Below are 21,522 nucleotides of genomic sequence, written 5' to 3' on the forward strand. Positions count from 1 at the left end.
ATGAGGCTTTACCTAGCTCTGCTGCTTAAGTCTATCCCTAAAGGCAGTATCGATGGCGTCTTTGATTTTAAGGCAGGAACCAAATGCTGGTTTGGGTGCAGAACCCTGCTGGTTCTCCCCTCATGAACGAGGCCTCCCTCTGACCAGGATTCACCGAACAGTGGTCTATAGGGCTGACAATTAATTAAAGCTGACCATTTGTTAGATTTTGCTTTCTGCTCTGACCACACTAAACATGATAGCAGGAACTGGCTACAGAATTCGTTGGGACCAGTGCAAATGGAAACTCATGGGCCCTTGTTCAAATGTTATTAAGAATTTCAAGATGATGATGATAGAGCACTAAACCAAGTGAGGAGCCCTTCTGAGATTGGGGTCCTGTGCAACGCTGGCTGTGTGTGACAGGGGTGTAAATACCACTAACAAGGTGCACCAGTGCCAGCAATTCCTTTCCCGTGTTTTTTTTTTTTTTTAGTTCTGACACTAAATACTTAAATCTTTTTGTTCTCTTTTTTAAAGTTTAAATATTGAGAACTACTGAAAATTAAAACATTTTCTTGGTTTATTTGAATCATGCTTCATGGTTATTTTCAAAGAGACTGCCTGACTTCACATCCCTGCTCCATGATTTAATCTCAGGCAAGCTAAATAACTTCTCTGTATTTCAGTCCCTCATTTGTAAAAATGGGATAATAATAGTGTCTAAATCAAGAAACTGTTACAGGGTAAATGAGATCATATATGTAAAGTGTTAAATATAGTGCCTAAGGCTCCAGCTAGCACCTTTATACGAATTAGAAAAAGAGCCCCTCTGGGCAGATGAATTAAAAGGCACTACCTCTCATCAATGAGTCAGAGGAAGTTACCCCTTCCAGGTCTATGCTTCATGCCCAGGACTTGGCAAACAGAGCTTGGCTGGCTTCCAGCCCCACTCACACCCTTGGAAGGCCCCTTTGTGCCAAGCACAAGTGCTTAAGCATGTGGGTGGCCATGATCACATCTGATGCATAGTGAATGCTCCATAAAACCATAGCTCTTGTGAGGCCTGTGTAGCGCAGTGGTTAAATCCATGACCTCTTTGGGGTCATGGACAGAAAAGGGAAAAAAAATCCATGGCCTCTGGAGTAAGACTAGATATAGAATTGTTGAGTTGTAAAGTTTGTCTTCAACACTCTCCTCTCTCCTTCTGTGCTTCCCCTTTCTCCATTTCCTCCTTGAAGCACCCCTGCTCTCCCTCATCTTGTCTGAAGGAATTGGACATAGTCAGGCAGCTCAGGAAGCCAAAGCCTGTCCAGTGCTGATTAGACACACTGTTTCCTTGGGAGCAAGACCTTCGAGAGGCAGAGTCTGGCAGGACCATTCAGCCCCGGCCTTGAATTCTGGCTGCTCAATCAATAGAAAATGTGTACGGGAAGCAAGAGAATGGCCTTGTATTCACTACTGACCCTAACTGAAATTTCATATCCCCAGCACATGGTAAGGGCTCAAAATTGTTTTATTGATGGTCATAGGATAATTTCTTTCAGTGCAGAGGCCATGTGTTAAATTCCATTTAATCCTGCAATGTTAGGCCCTTAAATATGCATTTAGTAAGTATGAACTCAGAATTAATAGCATCACTGATATTGTGTTTTGCAAGATGCTTTCATAGAAACTGCTTCATTCTGTTTTTCCACAACCTTATGAAATAGGTAGAACCACCCTTTTGAGGCCAAATTTACAGATGAGGAAGGTAAGACCCAAGAGGGCAGGCACATGGCCTGCCCATGATCACAGGGTTGACAAGAGGTAAAAGCTGACCAGCAACCCAGGGCTTCACCCAGTTTCCATGCTCACTCACAATGCCAGAGATTCCCAAAGTCCACTTGGCAGGCCAAGACCAAGACATGGAAGAATTCTGAACAATCCTCAAAGAGATCAGAAAAATAAAGACAGGTAGAGCGTTCCTTTTCGTAAAGCTAATCTTGATTTAAAAAGCTATCCTTTATTTTGAGACTGTGCCTTTCCTAATTTTATATAAAAATATTTGTTCTTTTATAGTGTTGCCAGGTGAGAGTTATTAGACATACTAAAAGGTGCCAAACTGACCTTTGCCTGTTCCCACAACTTATTTGACATTTTACTGGTAGGTAAAATCTGAAAGACTGAGAAGCTCTGCACAATAACACACCATATCCTTTATTCCCTCATTTTGCTCAAGCATCTTCTCTGGAAGCTTCCTGAGAATGGATATAGAGGAGGTACGAAGTTTGAGTCCTTGCGAGCTGAAAACATCTTTAGTTTATGCTCACACTTGGTGAGGAGTTGGGAATGTGTAGAGTTCTCACAGAGCTGCCATGGCCGTGCTCCTTGCCTCTAACTTTCAGTTAGGAAGTCTGACGTCCTTCTGACTCCCAGTCCTTTGTGTGCAATCTTCTTTCTTTTCATATGTTGTTAGGATCTCCCCTTTATTCCTAGCATTCTGAAATGCCATGATTATCATGCACTGTGCTGAAGACTCAGGGGGGTCTTTCAGTATGCAGATTTATGTCCCTTGGTTCTGGGAAAGTTCTCCATTTATTCCTTTGATAATTCCCTTTTGTCACTTTTCTCTGTTCTCTCTTTCTGAAACTATGAGTTAGATACTGGTGCTCTTAGACTGATCCTGTTGCTTATATTTTCTCACCAGTTTTTCATCTCCCTATCTTTTGTTCTACTTTCTGAAGACTTTCTTGACTTCATTTTTCAACATTTGTTTTGAAGTTTTTATTTTGGCTATCATTTTCACTTTCTAAGAACTTAAAAATTTTTTTCTAATCTTTTTTCATAGCAGCCTGTTCTTATTTTATAGATGCATTATCTTCTGTTTTACGGAGGGTGTTATAACTTATTTCTTTTTAAAATTTTCTGCATTGTCTCTATATCGTCAGGGTTCTTTTGTTCTCTTTGTTTCAGGTATGGTTTCCTGTGTTGGAGAATTGTGTCTGGAGATTCTCAGATTTCTGTTCACAGTGAACCATGAGGATTCCAAAGGCTGACAGGAAGCTCCTGTGTATGTGCAGGGCTTGCTTACCTGCTAGGCTTCTTTGAATGGTGAGGGAGTGGCCAGCTGTCAGCATCTGGAATTCCTTTCTCTGGGGCTGTTCAGTTTCTCAAAGAATACCCCAGTCTTCTACATGGCTATCAGCCTTCTGGAAGCAAGGCAGACAAAGTAGGCTTGGGTGAAGGGAAAGGCTGAATGACAAATGTGTAGAATTTTCTTTACTCCTCCTCTCTCCAGCTTCTCACCTCACCCTCATTGCTGGGTGTCCTGGGTCTGTTGAAAGGCTGTTTAATCTTTCCAGAGAAAAGTCCCTAATTGGTCTCCCTGCTTGTGCCCTTGCCTCCCCTCCAGTCTGTTTTCAACTTAGAGCTGGAATGATCCTGTTAAAATGTGGGTCAGATCAGGTCACTCCTCTGCTTAAAATTCTCAGATGCTTTTCCATCTCAATAGAGTTAAAAACTAAAGGTCCCCTGCCCTCCATGCTTACTTCTTGTCTTATTACTTTCCCGTTTTCTCTCACCCCATTCCAGCCATGCTGGCCGCCTTACTGTCACTAGAACACACCAGGTAGGCTCCTGCCTTACGGCCTCTGCACTTGCTGTTCCATTTACATGGAATGTGCATTCACAGATATTTACGTGGCTTGCTCCCTCGCTCGTTTGGGCCTTCACTTAAATGTCCCTTCTTAGTACAGCTTTCCCTGGCAGCCCTAACTAAAATTGCAGCCCCCAGCCCCTGACATACACACACTATCTCCTTATTTTGCTTTATTTTTCCCTTAAGTATAATCCCCATCTGATACACAATAGTATATGTTTTCCTTCTTTTTGAAGTTGTTGGTTTACCGTCTGTCTGTTGTTGGTTTGCTGTTACTGTCTGTCTGTCTTCCACTAGGAAGTAACCCCCACGAAGGCAGGAGTTCATTGCTCAATTCACCAACATCTAGAACAGGGCCTGGCACACAAGAGGCATTTAATAAATGTATGTGAAAGAAATAAATAAGAATAAATAAATGAAGTGATCCTGAAGTATTGTTTTGTTTTCTTTAAAAATATTAGTTGAAAAACAACCCTGTAAGATGTGGGTAGCAGTTTGTCTTTTTATTAACTTTTTTTTTAAACACGTGAGGTTCCTGATGTTTCTGAGGAAGGTTTCATTGTGTGTATTCCATCGTGAAAAGTAGGTCATTAAGAACTCCTTAGCAGGCTAATATAATTACCTTTAGAATTAGAAATTAGCTTGATAACTTGCTAATGATAAGAACACAGAAGCAATCAGAAGAACATTAGTTCTATAATCAGTGATATTACTAATTGCTTTTAATGTTTAAAATGATATCATTAGGGCTAAATGGCAAGATATTTTCCCTATAAAATCCAACCAGGTAACCCTATCTGAAGAGTCTTTCTTGGTGTTCAAACCAACAATCTGATTGAACTGCTCCATCAGAAATATCTCAATTATTTTGGTTCAAAATATGGATGCATTAAAACTACTCATATATACTACCACATTTGGCAAAAAACTGATTTCTTGAACTAGAAATTACATTTTAATGTTTTTTAGATGAGTATTTTCAGGTGGGTATTTCATGATCATCTTCCTATATATGCAAATTGAACCATTTACTAAGCAAGCACAATGTTTTGCAGCTCCAAATACATACTCAGTGATAATTATTTTCCATCAAACCATCTGAGACCACCCATCATTAGCACCCGCTACAGAGATGGTCAGTAGACTGCCTGCAGCTTTATAATGTCTTCTAGTGCAGTGTGTAATGAAAAAGTTGCTGCAGTGCCAAGAAAAACCAAAAGAAATCATTAACCTGCCATCAGTTTATTGAGCCTAAATTAAACTTAAATTTGAATTCATTTTAACAGAATAATTCTGTTGAGTTTGAATTCAACTCAAATGGACTACAAGTAGATGTTCTGTTTCTCTAAAAATAGAGGGATAATCTTAAAATCTTGGAATCATTTGACTGGCTGTTAAGAAATGGCAATACAGTAGTTTTAGTTTAAAAGTGGCAATGAAGTAGACAGTAATATAATTCTCTCTAAAACTGCCAGTGTTAAAAAACTGCAATCTAGAATTATGTCATGTCTCTAAAACTGTTTTATTATAGAAATGATAAAAGACTGGATGCTCGTATCACTTAATTCTCTCCACATAACCTACCAGATAGTGCACCAGGATTTCTCCCTGCTTTTGTTAACGTGGAATTTGGATTTTCAACTGTGTTTATGATGTCTTTCATTAGGCTTGATTTAAAATGACGTTTCCTCATCTCTCCGTCAGCAGTGAGATTGGCTATTGTTAATTCTGGTCATGCGTATTGTGAAGGAGAGGACAGGTGTGGCCAACGCTAAACAGCTTGTTCCATATGCAATTCTCTCATTTTCAAAGGATTACATGACCATAAAACACCGTTAATGCTGTCTCTGTGCCAATCACACTTTAACCATTCTTCGATGATCCAGGAAGCACATCAGAATCTTACGAGGGCTGGTAATTGAGTTTTCCAGTTGATACCTGGAGAAATCTTTGCAGGTCAGGTTGGGGGGAAGAATAGAGAATGGGAGAGAATTCCTCAGAGAATAGGTGAGGATGAGAGAAGAGGGAGAAAAGAAAGAGCAACAGAGAAATTTTCACTTCAACGATATTCATTACCTAGATCAAAGACTACATATGACATCCTAAGAGTTCGTGAACTTTGTGCAAATCACAGGGCACATCGACACAATGGTGGCCGGCCTGTGACAGTGATCCTGGTCATCGCTTAGCTCAAGCCACTTTTTAATGGAAAAAGTGGAGCAAGTTGTAAGTAGCGCTGCATTTGGGAAGGAGTAGACATGGACAGGTGGAGGGGAACACAAACTGAAAATGCCCTACCTGTCTTTCTGGCTCTCAGTGCTTCAAGTATGTCAGCAGCAGCCATTTCTCCCAGGACATTGTTTCCAAGGTCAGTCTCCCTTAAGTGGGCAGAGTATTTGATCAGGCTGACCAGAGAAAATGACAAGACAAAATAGTGTTGTGTCAAGTGCGGTAACTCAAAGAAACACAGTCCAGTTGTTTCGGAGTATGCTCTTTTCTTTAGGTCCTCTCCACCCTCCCCCACCTCCCTCCCAAAGATGCGGCACTGACCCAATTTGGAGACATCCGGAATCCAGTTTTTTCCCAATTTAATCTCTCTAGTCTGGATGCCTCTCCTAAGTATGTTGGTAGGATAAGGATTTTTAGTTGCCTTAAATCTACCACTCATTTATTCCCTGATCCCACACCCTTACAAGCATTTTCATGTTTCAACCTCAATTCAAATCCAGGTTGTTACCTGTACTTCTGAGCAACTGGCTGTAAATCAGTCACTCATGACCCCCTCCTTGGTTTGATTAATTTGCTAGGAAACCAGTTTACTAACTAGATTGTCGGTTTATTACAAATAATATTAAGGTATATGAATCAATAGCCAGATGAAGAGATATGCGGGGCGAGGTCCCAAACAAAAAGCTTCTGTCCTTGTGGCGTCTGGGACCTGACACAGTGACACGTAGAATCGCTCTGTTTCCCCAGCCTGCAAGTTCTCTGAACCTCATCCTTTTGATTTTCACGGGGGCTTCATTACATGGGCACGGCTGATTAAATCACTGGCCACTGGTGATTGGTTTAACCTCCAGCCCCTCTCCTCTCCCCTCCCTGGAAATCAGGGCATGGGACTGAAAGTGCCAACCCTCCATTCCTGGTTGGTTCCCTGGGCAACCAGCCCCACTCTTTAGGGAATTTCTGAAAGTCACCTTATTAACATAAACGCAACCAGTGGTAGAAAGGGGCTGTGATGAATAAGAAGGCACGCATTTCGCCTTGATGGCTCTAAAGCATTTTCAGGAATTGAGGACACACAACATGCTGCCATTGCTCTTATCTCCCAGGAAATGTCAAGGGTTTTGGGAGCCATGAGCCAGGAACCATGGACAAATACCACAAGAAATGCATATTCCTCATAGATATTTGGTCATCCAAATGACTAAATACACATTTCTTATAAATCAAAATATCACAGGTCCATATAGGAAAATCAGTGAGACATCTTGGTTTCAAGTTATACAAAACCAACTAAAACTGATTTCAATACCAAAAAGAATTTATTGACTCAAATAATGGAAAGTCCAGGGGTAGTTCCAGTTACAGGTTCCCCTAGAGTCAGGGATTCAAATAATGCCACCTACCCCCACCTCCTGAAAGTTCTGCTTCTGTGTTGACTTTATTCACAGGCAGGTTCTTCCCACACAGTGGCAAGTAGGACAGCACTAGCCAGAAGTTTACCATCTGCCTGTTTAATCTCAAGAAAGAGCCTTTCTCTTTACTTTCATGGGACCATCATGAGTCACATGCACTCCTATGGACCAGTCACTGTGCCAGGGAGAAGAAATGCATGAAGTGGCCAGGTCTGAGTTATATGTCCACCTCTGGAGGGCAGGGGAGTGGAACCCCAAAGGAAACTCAGGGCTCTGTTCCAGCAAGAAGCTACAGTGGAAGCCGGGCAAGCACAAACAAAAGATGTCTGCTAAAGATGGAAAGCCAATAGTGTTATCAGATTGATGAAGGACAAGATCAGAATTTTGCTTTTAGATGATTAATCTGGAAGCAGGGTCCAGGACAGATTTGGGATTGTGGAAGTCTGAGGTTAGGAAAACCAGTTAGAAGGCTACTGGAATCATCCAAGATATGATAGTGGGAATGGAAAAAGAAAGGACTAGTCTAAGAAGTTATTACAGAAATAAATTAATTATTATGATCACTCACATCAAGAAGATATAAGGAAAGGGTATTAGGTGAAAGGAAAGTTGCCCAGTTAATAAGAATGTGGGAGAATGCCCCTCTCAGAAGCCTAAGACCCAGTCCATCAAATGGAATTGTGAGATAGCCTACCCAGATACTATTATGTTCTTCCTCCTCTCAGGTACACTGCCAGTCTTAAAAATAACAGTCACTCCCCAGATCTCTTCAGACACCTTCAGATCTATTTGGAAAAACAGCAAGAAATCTAGTATTACCCGTACAAAGAAGAAAAAGGCATGCTCTTGATATCTATGCCTGTGAGTAGCAGCCACCAGGGGGCACTGTTTGGAGCCTGGGCACTTTGCTGGGATAGATGGTGCCATGAGCAGCACATTGTGGGCTTGATGAGATCATGAGCATTTGGGTTCGAGGTAACACTCCCCTAAAGCATTGCTCCATTCTGATGGACGATGATTGTACCAAGGGACAAGCAGGACGAGAACAACACAGTTCTCTCAAAGATTAGTGCAAAGTCCTCCCCCTCTCTTCAAACCTCCTCCACCAACCCCAACACACACACCACACACATGCACCACACACACACACACACACACGTGCGCACACACATCCTGGTTCCCGTTAGCCTATTGTGGATCTGAAATGGTGAATTTACCTAAACTCTTTATGAAGCTGTGCTACCTCTTAGGGGGGGTAATGGTTTACATATGCTTACTCTCTACTATGTAAAGTTGAACTTCCTTTTTTCTTTTTTTCTATTTATGATTTCCTGTTCATTTTTTCACAGGCTAAAAACTGAATATGGACACCATATAACCATATGGATTCTATTTCCATGGCCAACTAGACATGCCTGGAAACATATTGCTTGTTCTATAATATTTTTCACTGTAACCAAACCCCTTTCAAGTTCTAAAATTTGATAAGACTCTTTTATGAAAGTTTAAAGTAGTGTTAGTTCTGTCACGCTTGTCATTTTCTAAAATGTGGGTTTTGCAAGTATGCCTTAGTAAAAATAAGTGGGATTCTTCTCTTGTGCATGTGAAATTTATAATTTGAAGGAAGTCATGATCTTTAAGAAAGAAAGACTCTTCTTTCATAAATATATCTATGGTTGGGAACAATAGGAACTTGGGGAAATAATAACCATTTTCTAAAAGACAACATCCCTAAGAATGGGGATCTTCTCCCAAATGAGGAAACTTCTGCTCACTCTACCCCCTACCCTCATTAAGATTTCAGACAGCTCCATGGGAAATGCAAGAGGTGTCACTGATCAATGTATGGATGATAAATTGTATTTGTTAAATTGTACACGATACAGCGATAAAAAGCATAGAGTGGGCAACTAGATAAACCAGAATTCTCTGTGGAAACCTGTTGCTTTACAGGTGACTTTGGGCAGGTCAGTTAACCTCACTGTGCCTCAGTTTCTCCTTATGTAAGATACAGATAAGAATAGCACCTATTTCATTTGGTGAGCATTGAATGAGGTAACACATCTCAAGTATTTTAGAAAAATACCTGTTTCATAGTATGTTTTCAAAAATAAATATTAATGGCTGGTATTATTGTTAGAATTGAGTGAGTCCAGTTATTTCACTTAGAATAGCTACACAAGAAAAATAGAAAGAAAAAAAAAACACTTAAGATCTCTTCATTTTGAAGTTAAAAACAAAAACAAAAACTGTCATTCATTCTATGTACAATGTAACAATTGCTGGCAAGTTCCAGGCACCAAACTAATTGTAGAGGTGAGGATGAGTACAGTAAATTATGTCCACTCTTGAGGATCTTAGCATCTAGCAAGGAAGACAAGATCCTCATACATTAAAAGTAAACATTAGAGCATGAGTTGAAATAGTATAAATCATTAGTCAGGGTAAGGAAGCCTATAGGGTAGTGACATCAATTTAACAAATCTCTAGAACTTATATATCCAATGTATGAGGCTTCCTGAGAAATTGTTTCTGCTCAAAAAAATAATAATAATAACTTTTTAAAGATTTGCCACCGACATCCACTGGTTGGGAGTGTAAAATCTGTGCTTATTTAGGGGTCTTTTGGCAATGTCTATCAAAATGAAAAATACATAGCCTTAACTCAGGCATACTACTTCTAGAAATGTACTGCATATATATATATATAGATAGATAGATAGATAGATAGATAGATATAGATATAGATATAGATAGATATAGATATATATATATATAGATATATATAGATAGATAGATATAGATATATATTCTCACACATGTGCAAGGAAATATGTATAAAGATGTTCACTGCAGCACTATTAATTATACATTGGAAACAACTAAATGTCTCTCAACTGGTTCTCAGAGAAATAAATCACAGGAAATGTATATAGTGGAATTCTATGCAGCCATCAGGAAGAATAATGTGGATATGAAAGTGCTTATATGCAGACATGCCCTAGTCATACTACTGAACAAAAAGAGCAGCCTGGAGAATAAAATGTGAAAATTACGTATTACAAATGAATTAATATGAGTCAGCAACTTCACTTCTGGGTTTGTTGCAGAAAAGAGAGTAGGGCGCAAGAGGAGGGTCCCATCCCAGGTCTCAGGTGAGTCCCTGGGACGGCCGCCAAGTATGGGTTCTTGGCTTCACACAGGGAAGAATTAAAGAGTGAGCCATACAGAAGCAGTCAAGGGTAGTTTAGGTTTAGGGTTAGGGTTAGGGTTAGGGTTAGGGTACGGCTTAGGGTACGGGTGAGGGTACGGTGTAGGGTATGGGTTAGGGTTAGGGTTAGGGTTAGTTTTAGGGTTAGGGCTAGGTTTAGGGTACGGCTTAGGATTAGGGTACGTGTTAGGGTTAGGGTATGGGCTAGGGTTAGTTTACGCGTTAGGGTTAGGGTATTTAGTAAACCTATCCCACTCTCTAGATACCACTTAGCAGGTAAAGGAATATTATTTGGGGTCCAGCCATGGAGAAGATTTTAGACACTAGGATAAGATAAAGAACACACACATTATAAAGAAAAAAAAAAAAAAAAAAAGCCCTGGGCTCCAGCACCCTCAGTGCTTTGATGGGCAAATCTGTGTGCTCTGCTTCCCAGTATCTTGGTTGGATTAAAACTGGCTTGGATGGTGAGTCCAAATACTACCATTAAAGAATTATAGGGATTTCTAAACCTCTCAAAAAAAAAAAAAAAAAGAGTGAGCCATAGTAAAGTGAAAGAAGGTTTATTCAGGGAGGTACACACTCCACAGACAGAGTGTGGCATCTCGGAAGGCAAGAGAGGCAAGAGGGTATGGGGCTGTCAGTTTTTATAGGGGTGGGTAATTTCATAGGCTAATGAGTGGGAGATTAGCCATTTTGGGGAAGGGGTGAGGATTTCCAGTAACTGGGCCACTGCTCACTTTTTGACCTTTTGTGGTCGTCCTTGGAACTGCCATGGAAACTGGGGTGTGTCATTTAGTGTGCTGATGTGCTACAATGAGCATATACTGATGCTCAAGGTCAAGTAGAACTCGACTCAGCCATCTTGGACCTAGTTGGTTCTAATCAGTTTATGTCATGCCCTTGGGCTATGTCATTCTTTTAAAGGTTGTGCCCTACCCCCTTCCTGTCTCAGGTTTATATCCAAAAGAATTGAAAGCAGGATCAGAAAGAGATAATTGTACACCTATGTTCATAAAAGCATTATTCACAATAATCAAATGATGGAAGCAACCCATGTGTCCACAGATGGATGAATAGATAACCAAAATGTGGTAAATACATACAATGGAATATTATTCAGTCTTAAAAAGGAAGGAAATTTTGACACATGCTACAACATGTATGAACCTGGAGGACATTATGCTAAGTAAACCAGTTACAAAAAGACAAATACTGTATAATTCCAATTATATGAGGTACCTAGATTACTCAAACTTAGAAACAGAAAGGAGAATGGTGGCTGCCAGAGGGAGGAGGGGGAAATGGTGAGTTGTTTAATGGGTATAGAGTTTCAGTTTTGGAAGATGAAGAAGTTCTGGACATTGGTTGATAACAATGTGAATGTACTTAATACTACTGAACTGTACACTTAAAAATGGTTATGATGGTAAACTTTATGTTATGTGTATTTGACCACAGTTAAAAAGTTTTTAAATGAGTTGATGTGTTATGTGTCTGCAGTACATACGTAGCAATTTCTGGAGAGTCCATTAACAGTACTTGCTTTTTTTTCCATTGGATACTCATTTTGCTATTTTAAGGTTTTTATCATTTATGAGCTGTCAATTTAAAAACCTTAAAATTGTTTGATGAACATCAGTAACAGCACTTTTGGGTTGTTATGCGACCTGATGCCAAATGAGTAAATTAAGTGCTATGGTTTTTCTGGGAGGAATGAATAAATAGTGGCAAAGAGTGGTCAGTACGGACACAAAGATAAGTGAGTTTTTCCTCATTTCAGAAGCAATGTAGCCGGAGCAGGAAGGGAGAAGTTCTGACCAGTTTCAGAGATGTTACAATGTGAGGGGCAAAAAAAAAAGACAGTCCAGGGTATGTTTGGATGACTGAGCCGACTAATCTGATGATGGTCTCAGTGAGGAGTGCTTAGGGATGACTACTAGAAAAGTAGACTGGGGCTATATGGTGGCAGGATTTAAGGGACCAACTGGCACGTTTAGATTTTGTTCTAGTGATATTGCAGGGCCACGGAACATTTTGAGCAGGAGAGTGCCAGGTGGAAAAGTGGACAGAGGAAAATTAAGCAGGCACTTTAGATTGAATGCTAGAGTGGGGAGGAGAGACAGGAAGGAAGTCAGGCCACAGTAATCCAGGGGCAGGGTGGTGAGGTTCGGATTCAGCATGGGCATGTGCCATTTCTCCTTCTTAATCATCCTCTGGCCTTTCATCTGAGGTCCCTCCTTTTCTCTTTCAGACTGCCCAGTTCCCACCAACGGGGGGCATTTTAGCCTCATCTGGTTCCAGCCTTCTTTTTTTTAACTATCTAGCATTTATAGCCACCTCTAGTCAGACGTGTGGTAGCTTCATGTGAATGAAATGTGTTTTGGATGGTTCATCTGCGTTTGTTTACAGGCATTTTTCTCTGGCTCATAAAGTTACTGTGGTCAGATTTACATCTGCCACCACTATTACTGCTCTGTTCAAGCTGACAGCCTCGCAGAGGTCTGCTTTCTCCATTCACTTCCTGGCCTCCAAGGCCTCCCATCTCCATCCAGTTCAAACTTCACCTCTTCCATGAGGCTTTCCCTCACTACATCCGTCCTGAGGAATGTTTCTGTCCCTCGCAGCACCTAACTGCACCACTCAACGAACAGCACACATTAGCATCTAGCCAAATGTGACCATGTGTCCACATTTATATTTTTACATATATAAATATGTAAATGCATAAGCATCCCTGTTCCTCTGCCAGATTTCTGGAGTTTGGGTAGCCCTGGCCCAGGCACAAGGCCTGACATCAGGAGATGAAGGGATGATTAGGCCCAGTAAGAAAAGGTGGGAGGCTGAGTCCCAAACCTGACACAGCAGGTGTCCACCACTAGGTGGTAGTGGTAATCAAGCATCTTCTGCCCTCTGTGCCTCAGCTTTCTTATCTCTTACCTTTAAATAGAGATGTTATCTGCTTTGCTTGGGAAAACATAATAATATGACCCTGGGCTAGCAACAGAAGAACCCTGGTTTCCAAACTGTCACCTTCACGGAAGAGCAGTGTGCTGTTTAAGTTACTCACTTTTCTGGACCTCATTATTCCTACGTATAAAAGGAGGTTAAACTAGATCAGAGGTTCTCAGAGTATAGTCCCCAGGGTTCCTGGGATCCTTTCAGGGGACCAACAAGGTCAAAGCTATTTGGATAACAATATTCACAGCTATTTCTCTTCACTCTCTCTTGTCAGTGTACGATATTCTTGTTCTAAGGATAACTTGTAACGGGTTTCTTACTGTTATTTTTAAATGAGTTAATACATTTAATTTTTTTTCCTGTTTTCTTAAAAAGGAAATATATACGTATGAGTGTGTATATGTATATATCCATCCTACAAAAACAAAAGTTCTTTAATGTCCTAATAATTTTTAAGTGTAAAGGGGTCGCGAGACCAAAAAGTTTGAGAACTGTTGAACCAGATTCCTAGATCGTCATTCATTCACTCAACAAATAACTGCCCCTCCTGAGGCTGCATTTTTTACATACCGAGGAGAAGGTGGTGATCAAGACATGGTCCCCGCTCCGATGCCGTTTACATTTGGGAGGGACGAGGCAAACGAATATATCAACAAGACAACTTCTGAGAGCGGTAAGTGTCATGAAGGCATAAAGCAGGACACGTGTTTCCTGCGCAGTGGAACCCTCCATTGTGCGGAGTCGGCCCCGGGCCCCTCAGGCCCCTGAGCTGGCCAGGCGCGCGGTCCGGGGGACTCCGAGACACCCGGGCACCGGGAAGCGGCGAGCGCTGACGTACGGTGACGTCACTCGGCCGCGCCAGCCAATCGCGGGCGGCCCCAGTCCTGGGCCCGGCGGTGGCCCGCGGCCTGCGGGCGGCGCTGTGGCCCGTTGGGCGGCCCCACGGAGCCGCCATAGCCTCCCGCCTCCCGCGACCCAACGTCTCCGCCGCCGGCCTCGCGCCGCCGCCATGGCCGACGTGGAAGACGGCGAGGAACCCTGCGCCCTGTCCTCTCACTCCGGGAGCGCAGGATCCAAGTCGGGAGGCGACAAAATGTTCTCTCTCAAGAAGTGGAACGCGGTGGCCATGTGGAGCTGGGACGTGGAGTGCGATACGTGCGCCATCTGTAGGGTCCAGGTGATGGGTAAGCGCTGCACGCGAGGCCCGGGCCGCGCTGCGGCCTCCGCGGGCCCGGCTCCGGGCGTGGGGGACAGACCGAGCCTCGGAGAGACTGTTCCGGGAGGAGTGGGGGCGGGGTCACCCTGCCTCGGTGCCCGGGGACCGCGGGCCACGCCCGAGCTGCCGCCGGTCAGAGGGCTGCGGCCGCCGCCAGGGGCCGTGGGGTCGTTCAGCAGGCGCCCAGCGCCGGGGACTGGTATTCTGGGGAGAGAAACGGGTGGTAAGCAGTGCAGTTAAACAAGGTAATTTCAGGTAATGATGGGTGTGATCACGACAATAAAAGTAGGCGATTTGATGGGAGCTGGGAGGAACCACTTCGGTTTGTGTGGCCAGCTACGGCACCCTTTTCAAAAAGCAGATCGCAGAGAGGTCAGGGTCAAGGCCCTGAGTCAGCGGGTCACTAAAGTGGTTCTGGTCACACACAACAAAGCGATGCTCTGGAGTCATCTTCCACAAAAACGACCCCTAGTCGTGCTCTGGAGAGGCGCAGGGAAGAAAAATGTTGCTAGCCGTTGCCTTTCTGGATGGGCTACTGTTCTGCTGGCTTTTAAAGCTGGATGATTCGAGACTGGTCAGATAGCACTCGCTTCGCTTGAACGGGAAGAATGTAAGCCCTTTATTCAGAAACATAAAACTTCATCTCCTTCCTGGTCCCTTCCTATCATAGGATGCCATTTCTTGGAGAAGACAGTGCCCTGAAGTCAGACCTTTATGGAAAACCCTCTTTTACAAATAACTGTTACTTCTTTCTACGATGTTTTTAATAAAAATATTGGACCAAGTGAAACCTTTCAGAACACAGCTTCATCTCGTTATGTTTTATATGGTTTCTGTTTTAAGATCTCCGACCACCTTGAAAAGGAGGTGCTCTTGAAATGCACGTTGTTTTTAAATAGGGCATTTAAAACTCCTGCATTTAAGAGCATCTTAAATGTTATTTCTTGAAGGTAGTTGGAGAACACTGAGGTTTCAATAGTTTGTAAACTTTGTGTCTTGCACTGAAAAATGAGAGAATTGGAGAAAATAACTTAAAAATTGCTCTCCCTGCTTGAGGAATGAAAATTCAAACCTACCAGCATCAAGCGATTTCTCAATTTACTGTCTCCGCAGTATGCTCTTACGTTTTTTATTCATAAGGATTTGTTTTAAAGAGAATTTACAACCATGGGATTCAAACAATTTTTATTTTTTACTTTTAAAAGAACTTGATTTCAGATGTGATCTGCTTATATTGCGTATCAAGTTTTAAAAGTACCTAGTTTATTGGCCTGCAATACAGCTCCCTTGTCCTTCCCCTTTCTTAAAAACTAGAATCATAATTTCCAGTTTGAGTGACATTTTTAACTTATCCAGGCGATTTTTGTTCTTTTGTAAGGCAAACTGTTAAAAATTTTATCCCCTAAATTTCCTTTAGTTTAAAAACAAGAATTTCCTAAAAGAGGATTTTATTTTTCTCCCCAAAGAAAAATTTTAAAATAGTAAACAGAAATGCAAAATTTAAAATAATGGTTGCAATTTTGCAAGAAATAAACTTTCCTGGGATATTTAAAGTAAGTCCAAGTATGGGCTGTAAATGACTCACGGTTCACATTAACTTTCTAATTATAGCAAGTATTCTGCTACTGTGGATTAATGTTGCAGATTTACAACAGCTGTGCTTTGGGTTCAGGAAAGTGTTCTGGCCTAGACCTCTGTATTTTGTTTATGAGGTGTTAAAATCCACTTAGTGGTCAGGTGACAGCAGAAGGAAGTTTGTTTTTTAGCATCATTCTGAAAGGTGTTACTATACTCTTTAGAAATGTGCTGTTTTAGATATTAGGAACATCAGCAAAAGAAAATGTTTTCCTTTATCTGCAACTTTAGTCATTTTTATCCATTTAGGTCATTTCTGATAATGAATCTAAATCAAAGCTATAAGCATAATTCAGAGACTTCTAGATTATTACAAAGAGCCCACTTAATCCCATGTCCATTATATTTGGAATTCATCTCATACGCCTAAATGATTGGTTATGACTTCTGGATCTAAGATTTGCCTGTCAGCCCATTCTGATGTAGTTGACACTCTCTCCCTGGGTTTCCACTTTCCCCCCCTTCATTTTGAAAGCAGCAGATGGCACAGCGAGCAAGCACTGGTGAGGAAGAGGCAACCAGGTTTGCTAGTGCTGTCAAGTTACGAAGAGCCAGAGTAGCCTTCCACAGCTGTATGTTAACGTGGACGTTTGAGATAACTTTTCGGAGCCTTGTTTTCCTAATTTGTAAAAGAGACAGTTGGGATCGTGAGCTCTAATTCTGTGATTACACAGAACCAGAGCCATGTCTTCAGCCTTATATCGTGATCCTTATGATATTTAGTTGTTTGCCTATCTACCTCGCCGTTTACTGGTGAGACCAGGGACCCAGACTTGGTCATTTTGGTGTCCGCAGTGCATTACTCTTTGCACAGAGTAGATACTCAGTAACTGTGGAATTGAAGAAGGCCTCAGGAGGCGGGGGTTGTTTTTAATCCACGCTGAAGAGGCCAGGGTGGTGTGTTTTCTTAAGGGTGAGAGCGTGCAGAGAGGAGCAAACAAATGCCTGAGCATGATGCAGTGTAAGAAGAGAAGCAGGCTTCAGCTCCACCGTGCTTCTATTTTTACAGAATTATTTTCCTCCAATTTATGTTAAAAATTATTTTTTCTGTTGGTTTGAACTTCCTTTTACCCAACTTTGACTCCTTTCAGCTAGTGAATGAGTCCATTTCATTGGTTCCTAAAATATTCTATATTACCTCCTTCATCAAACAAATAGTAGTACAGATTCAATTGTGAAAACTTCTAGTATCCCCTTTTGGTTCCCATTCCTCATGTTTTCTCCCAAGTAATTTATTAAAATATTTTACTGTTGTTGGGTAAATGCTTTGGGCTCAGACTTATTTATAAAGGGAGCATTTCCTTAAAAAGAAAAAAAGAGAACCTAGTATTTAGGAGTTTTTTACATTTAATTTTTATAAAGATTATACAGTCACGTAACTTAAAAACTTGAGAAAGTACACGGTGAAAACTCCTTCCCATTCCATCCCCTCCCAGGTAAACTTTATTATTAGTTTCTTGGATATCCTTCTAGAGTTTCTATCTATGTGTAAGCAAATACCAATATATATGCATGGCTTATTTAAAAGGATGTCTTGAAAATAAACTACTCATAAGGTTGATCTGTGTGAACATGCCCAGTGAGCTTATAACTCCTAATATAGTGGAGTATAGCATATTTTTCTCTGGTGGTTACATCCAAGTTCTTTTCATCAGAGCTTGTAAAAATAGAGGGTCAGTAACCCTTGTGAAATTGCTCGTGGTCATAAGTAAATTAGTAGAGTGCCTTGTACTTTATTCATCTTTAAGCACTTATGTTCAGATGAGGAATTAAAAGTATGAGTCTTTTAATCTACCTCTCTAACCCTTTGGGCCTTTATTTGACTTTGAAGTGTATGGGTTTTAAAAATTGCATTCTGAGCATCAGAATGAGACTTGCTATTTGTTTACTTTTAGATGCCTGTCTTAGATGTCAAGCTGAAAACAAACAAGAGGATTGTGTTGGTATGTTGTAATTTTGTTCTCTTGCTTTTTCAACTGAAGGTTTTCTCTCAGTGGGGATGTTTGAATTTGCAATTAAGATTGACTTTATCAATACACAAAAATAAACTGTAAAGCAGTGATCCATTGTTAATATAAAATGTGTTGGTTCTTAAATGGTCTTAATAGAATTAATCTGTAAGTCCTTCAATTGCTTTAACTGAGGAGAATTGGTTATATATTCTAGACATGGACATGGTAAACATTTTGATAATCAAAAAAGAAATAATTCTTTTCTATTAAGAAAAGTATAAAATAAGGAATTTGCCAAAACATCCTTCAAGTTTTGAGTATGTTACAGGTTAGTTTTGGTCAGTCAGGATTTTATTCTAACAAAGCATTTCAGTATTCAATATTCTTTTGTGATCCGGTATTTAACTTTTCTACCAAGGTAAAAACAATTCTAAATCTCAAGATTTTTTTGGATGTAGTTTATAGATAGAAGTTTGTTAAATTTTACTTACATCTGGGACTACAGAAGTTGTCTTAGGCCAGATATTTAAGCAACTCAAAGGTTTTTATGTCCCAGTTCTTGAGGTCATCACTTCTACATTGCTATATAAAAGTGTTTAAAGATTTTCCTGAAATGAAAGGTTACCTTTGTGTTTGTGTGGTTTACATACAGCTTCTTAATGATTTATGTAGTTTTGATCAAATCCTGTTTCTTCCTCCCAAAAGACTTAGATTGAGTCCCCTAGCTTCCTACTCCTACAACCAATTTTCACAAAAAGGTTTGTCTCCTGTTTTTTTTTCCTGTTTCTTTTATTGTCCTGTTATAGCTCAGTTGGTCAAGCAAGGGATAAATGAAGCCCATGTTTGAGATTGTATCCCAGATTATGGGTGATTTCCCTTGGTTAAAATTTTTTCTTCGATTCTGTTTGTTTTAAAAATATTCATTTGGGAATTGTGAGGTGTAGGCCAGCTTTCTGTGATCACAGAGAGACCCTTTTCTTGAAAGAGACCCCTCTTTCAAAGCCAGCCACTTTGAAAATTCCATTCTGTTTGTCACGTGAGGAATTGCACTGCCTGTGGATGACCTAACACAGATCCTCACCACTTCCAGAAAACAACTCGTTAGAGGTACAACTAATAATGTTTAGAAGCATGTCACCTGTTTATAATAGCCTGCTATGAGCTAAAAACATTTAAAATTCATTATATCTTGCTAAATAAAAATCAGGAGGACATTTTTCAGTAAAATAAAGCCCCAGAGGGCTCCAGGGTCAGTGCCTGACTGAGGTAGTCTGGGATCTAAGGAAGACTCAAGTCTTTTAATCTCCTAACTTGAGACAGATACCATGTGGAGCTATGTAGGAACTGGAGGCCACCACAGCACCCACAGATTCTAAACAGTGATGGAAAGTTCCCAAGCACAGTGGTTTATCTCATTTCGTAAGTGTAATTTACATATGTAAGGTTCCATTTCTTATAGCTAGAAAAAATTATTTTGACCAGTTAATAACCATCTTTATTCAAGATTATGAACCCTAATTATTATATAGTCTAAAATAAGCTAGAATTTTGAGCTCGGTAGTTTAAATTGAAATATGTAATGTCAGATATTCTTTTTTCTCTTTCAGTCGTCTGGGGAGAATGTAATCATTCCTTCCATAACTGCTGCATGTCCCTGTGGGTGAAACAGAACAATCGCTGCCCTCTCTGCCAGCAGGACTGGGTGGTCCAAAGAATCGGCAAATGAGAGCAGTGGAAGGTGTCCTTTGTGCAGTTGTTTGGAGCCCTGGTGGATCTTGTTATCAGGTGCCCTACAAAGGCTAGAACTCTCCAGGGGACTAATTCTTTGAATCGGAGGCGGTGGATCTGCGGTCTTTTGGGACTCATCAGGCACGGGTTAGCCTTTTTCAGTTTTACTTTCAGAAATTCTCTACAGTTAAGAAGATAATTTATTCAAGATGGTCTTTCCTACCTCTGTGGTATGTGTCTCACACACTGCTTATAAGTGCTATAAAGGAGAGAACTATAAATTGAACGACGTTTATAATTTACCTACTGATAGCCAAGGAGCTACGGAAGCAGTTCCGTTCAGAAGAGAACTTTTTGCATGCTTATGGTTGATCAGTTAAAAAAAAAAACCAATGTTATAGTAACAAATAAAGTGCAGTTGAAAACCCAACTCTTATCCTTAATCTGTTCCTAATATTTATTTTTGGCAGGGAGGGGGATGATTCATGAAATCTTTATTTGATATAATGAGAATTTTAAGTTTAGACCAGTGAACAGGGTAAATAAAATTTAACCTTTGGTTGTATGAGATTTCAGTTGTCTTCTACGTTATCATCCTCTGTCTCTGACTCATCAAGGAAACCTAGATCTGCACTCACCTCACTGTTCAATTACTGAGTGGTAAAGGACAGAAGTATTTTCAAGTTCTGGTCATATTGCGTTGTAATTTAACTGTGTTTTAGGTGGAACGTTAATGAGGGGAAAATGTTTACCATTGTAGCATTGGATCAAAAAGTTTATTTTATCACACGATGTTTTAATAAACGGTTTATTCTGTTTACCTCATTTGAATTGTCATTATTGCAATTTTATGCACAACCTTCAACTTAATAAGCTAATTTGTCGACTGAATGCTTTTGTTTAATTTGAAAAAATATTCATTTGTTCTTTCATTGGTAATAATAAAATTTTAACTTTATTTCCTAGAAACATAAGTGTAAGAAAATACTTAAATTTTATCAAACCAACTCACATTCAGTGGAAGTTATCTTGGAACAATTTATGAACCACAATTTATGAACCCATGAATTTTTCCATAATAGAGGCATTTCTGCAGTTTCAGAGTTTGCCAACCTGAATCTCTTTGAATCTAAGGAATGTGGATACATAAAAGAATATTAAAAATATAATAATTAAAATAAAAATTAGAATTCTGAATGCCTTCACCTTGCCTATTTCTTAATCAGATTTCTTGTAGATTTTGCTTTATTATCTTTTTTTCACAATTATCTACTGAAAGAATTAATCACAGCATACAAATATGTTTGGACTATTTGAATGTGTTTCTTGTGCAGTAAGCTGTTTTAGCAGCTCTTTATTCTTTCTAAAAGGTTGTGCTATAAAATGTGAATTAAATATTTGGCTTTGCAATGAAGAGAAATAGAATGTTGAGTTATTTCTGTCACTATGACAGTATGTAAATGAAATGTAAAGGATGGTGGTAATAAGTTGATTTTCCACACGGCAAAACTGCAGGCCCACCGCCTAACAAAGCTCTGTTTCTATTACACATCAGCATCTGA

At 40.3% G+C, this 21,522-nt stretch overlaps 1 protein-coding gene and 1 long non-coding RNA gene across 3 annotated transcripts; one reads left to right on the top strand and one right to left on the bottom strand.

Moving 5' to 3' along the window:
- Window positions 1-4,959: 4,959 nt before the first annotated feature.
- On the bottom strand, window positions 4,960-14,232 carry LOC137766749 (uncharacterized). The gene is made up of 4 exons (XR_011074365.1): window positions 14,000-14,232; window positions 7,952-8,042; window positions 5,918-6,024; window positions 4,960-5,567 (listed from the first exon to the last, which is right to left on the bottom strand). It is a non-coding gene; the product is annotated as an uncharacterized lncRNA (long non-coding RNA).
- Window positions 14,233-14,345: 113 nt separating this feature from the next.
- RNF7 (ring finger protein 7) lies at window positions 14,346-20,785 on the top strand. 2 transcript variants are annotated; one of them, XM_068546016.1, is made up of 3 exons: window positions 14,346-14,606; window positions 18,176-18,223; window positions 19,840-20,785. In XM_068546016.1, the coding sequence occupies exons 1-3, from the start codon at window positions 14,439-14,441 to the stop codon at window positions 19,894-19,896; spliced, it is 273 nt and encodes a 90-aa protein (XP_068402117.1). In that variant the 5' UTR covers window positions 14,346-14,438; the 3' UTR covers window positions 19,897-20,785. The 2 variants fall into 2 exon arrangements, with proteins under 2 accessions (XP_068402117.1, XP_068402116.1); XM_068546015.1 differs by having other exon boundaries at window positions 14,350-14,613.
- The last annotated feature ends 737 nt before the right edge of the window (window positions 20,786-21,522 follow it).

The sequence above is a fragment of the Eschrichtius robustus genome, chromosome 6 (assembly GCF_028021215.1).
Source record: "Eschrichtius robustus isolate mEscRob2 chromosome 6, mEscRob2.pri, whole genome shotgun sequence".
Lineage (NCBI taxonomy): Eukaryota > Metazoa > Chordata > Mammalia > Artiodactyla > Eschrichtiidae > Eschrichtius > Eschrichtius robustus.

Bases quoted from the DNA above. Each gene is read 5' to 3' on its own strand.
- RNF7 (XM_068546015.1), top strand. From the start codon at position 14,439: ATGGCCGACGTGGAAGACGGCGAGGAACCCTGCGCCCTGTCCTCTCAC. The intron at 14,614-18,175 runs GTAAGCGCTGCA...GTTTACTTTTAG, and splicing joins CTGTAGGGTCCAGGTGATGG to ATGCCTGTCTTAGATGTCAA. The intron at 18,224-19,839 runs GTATGTTGTAAT...TTTCTCTTTCAG, and splicing joins CAAACAAGAGGATTGTGTTG to TCGTCTGGGGAGAATGTAAT.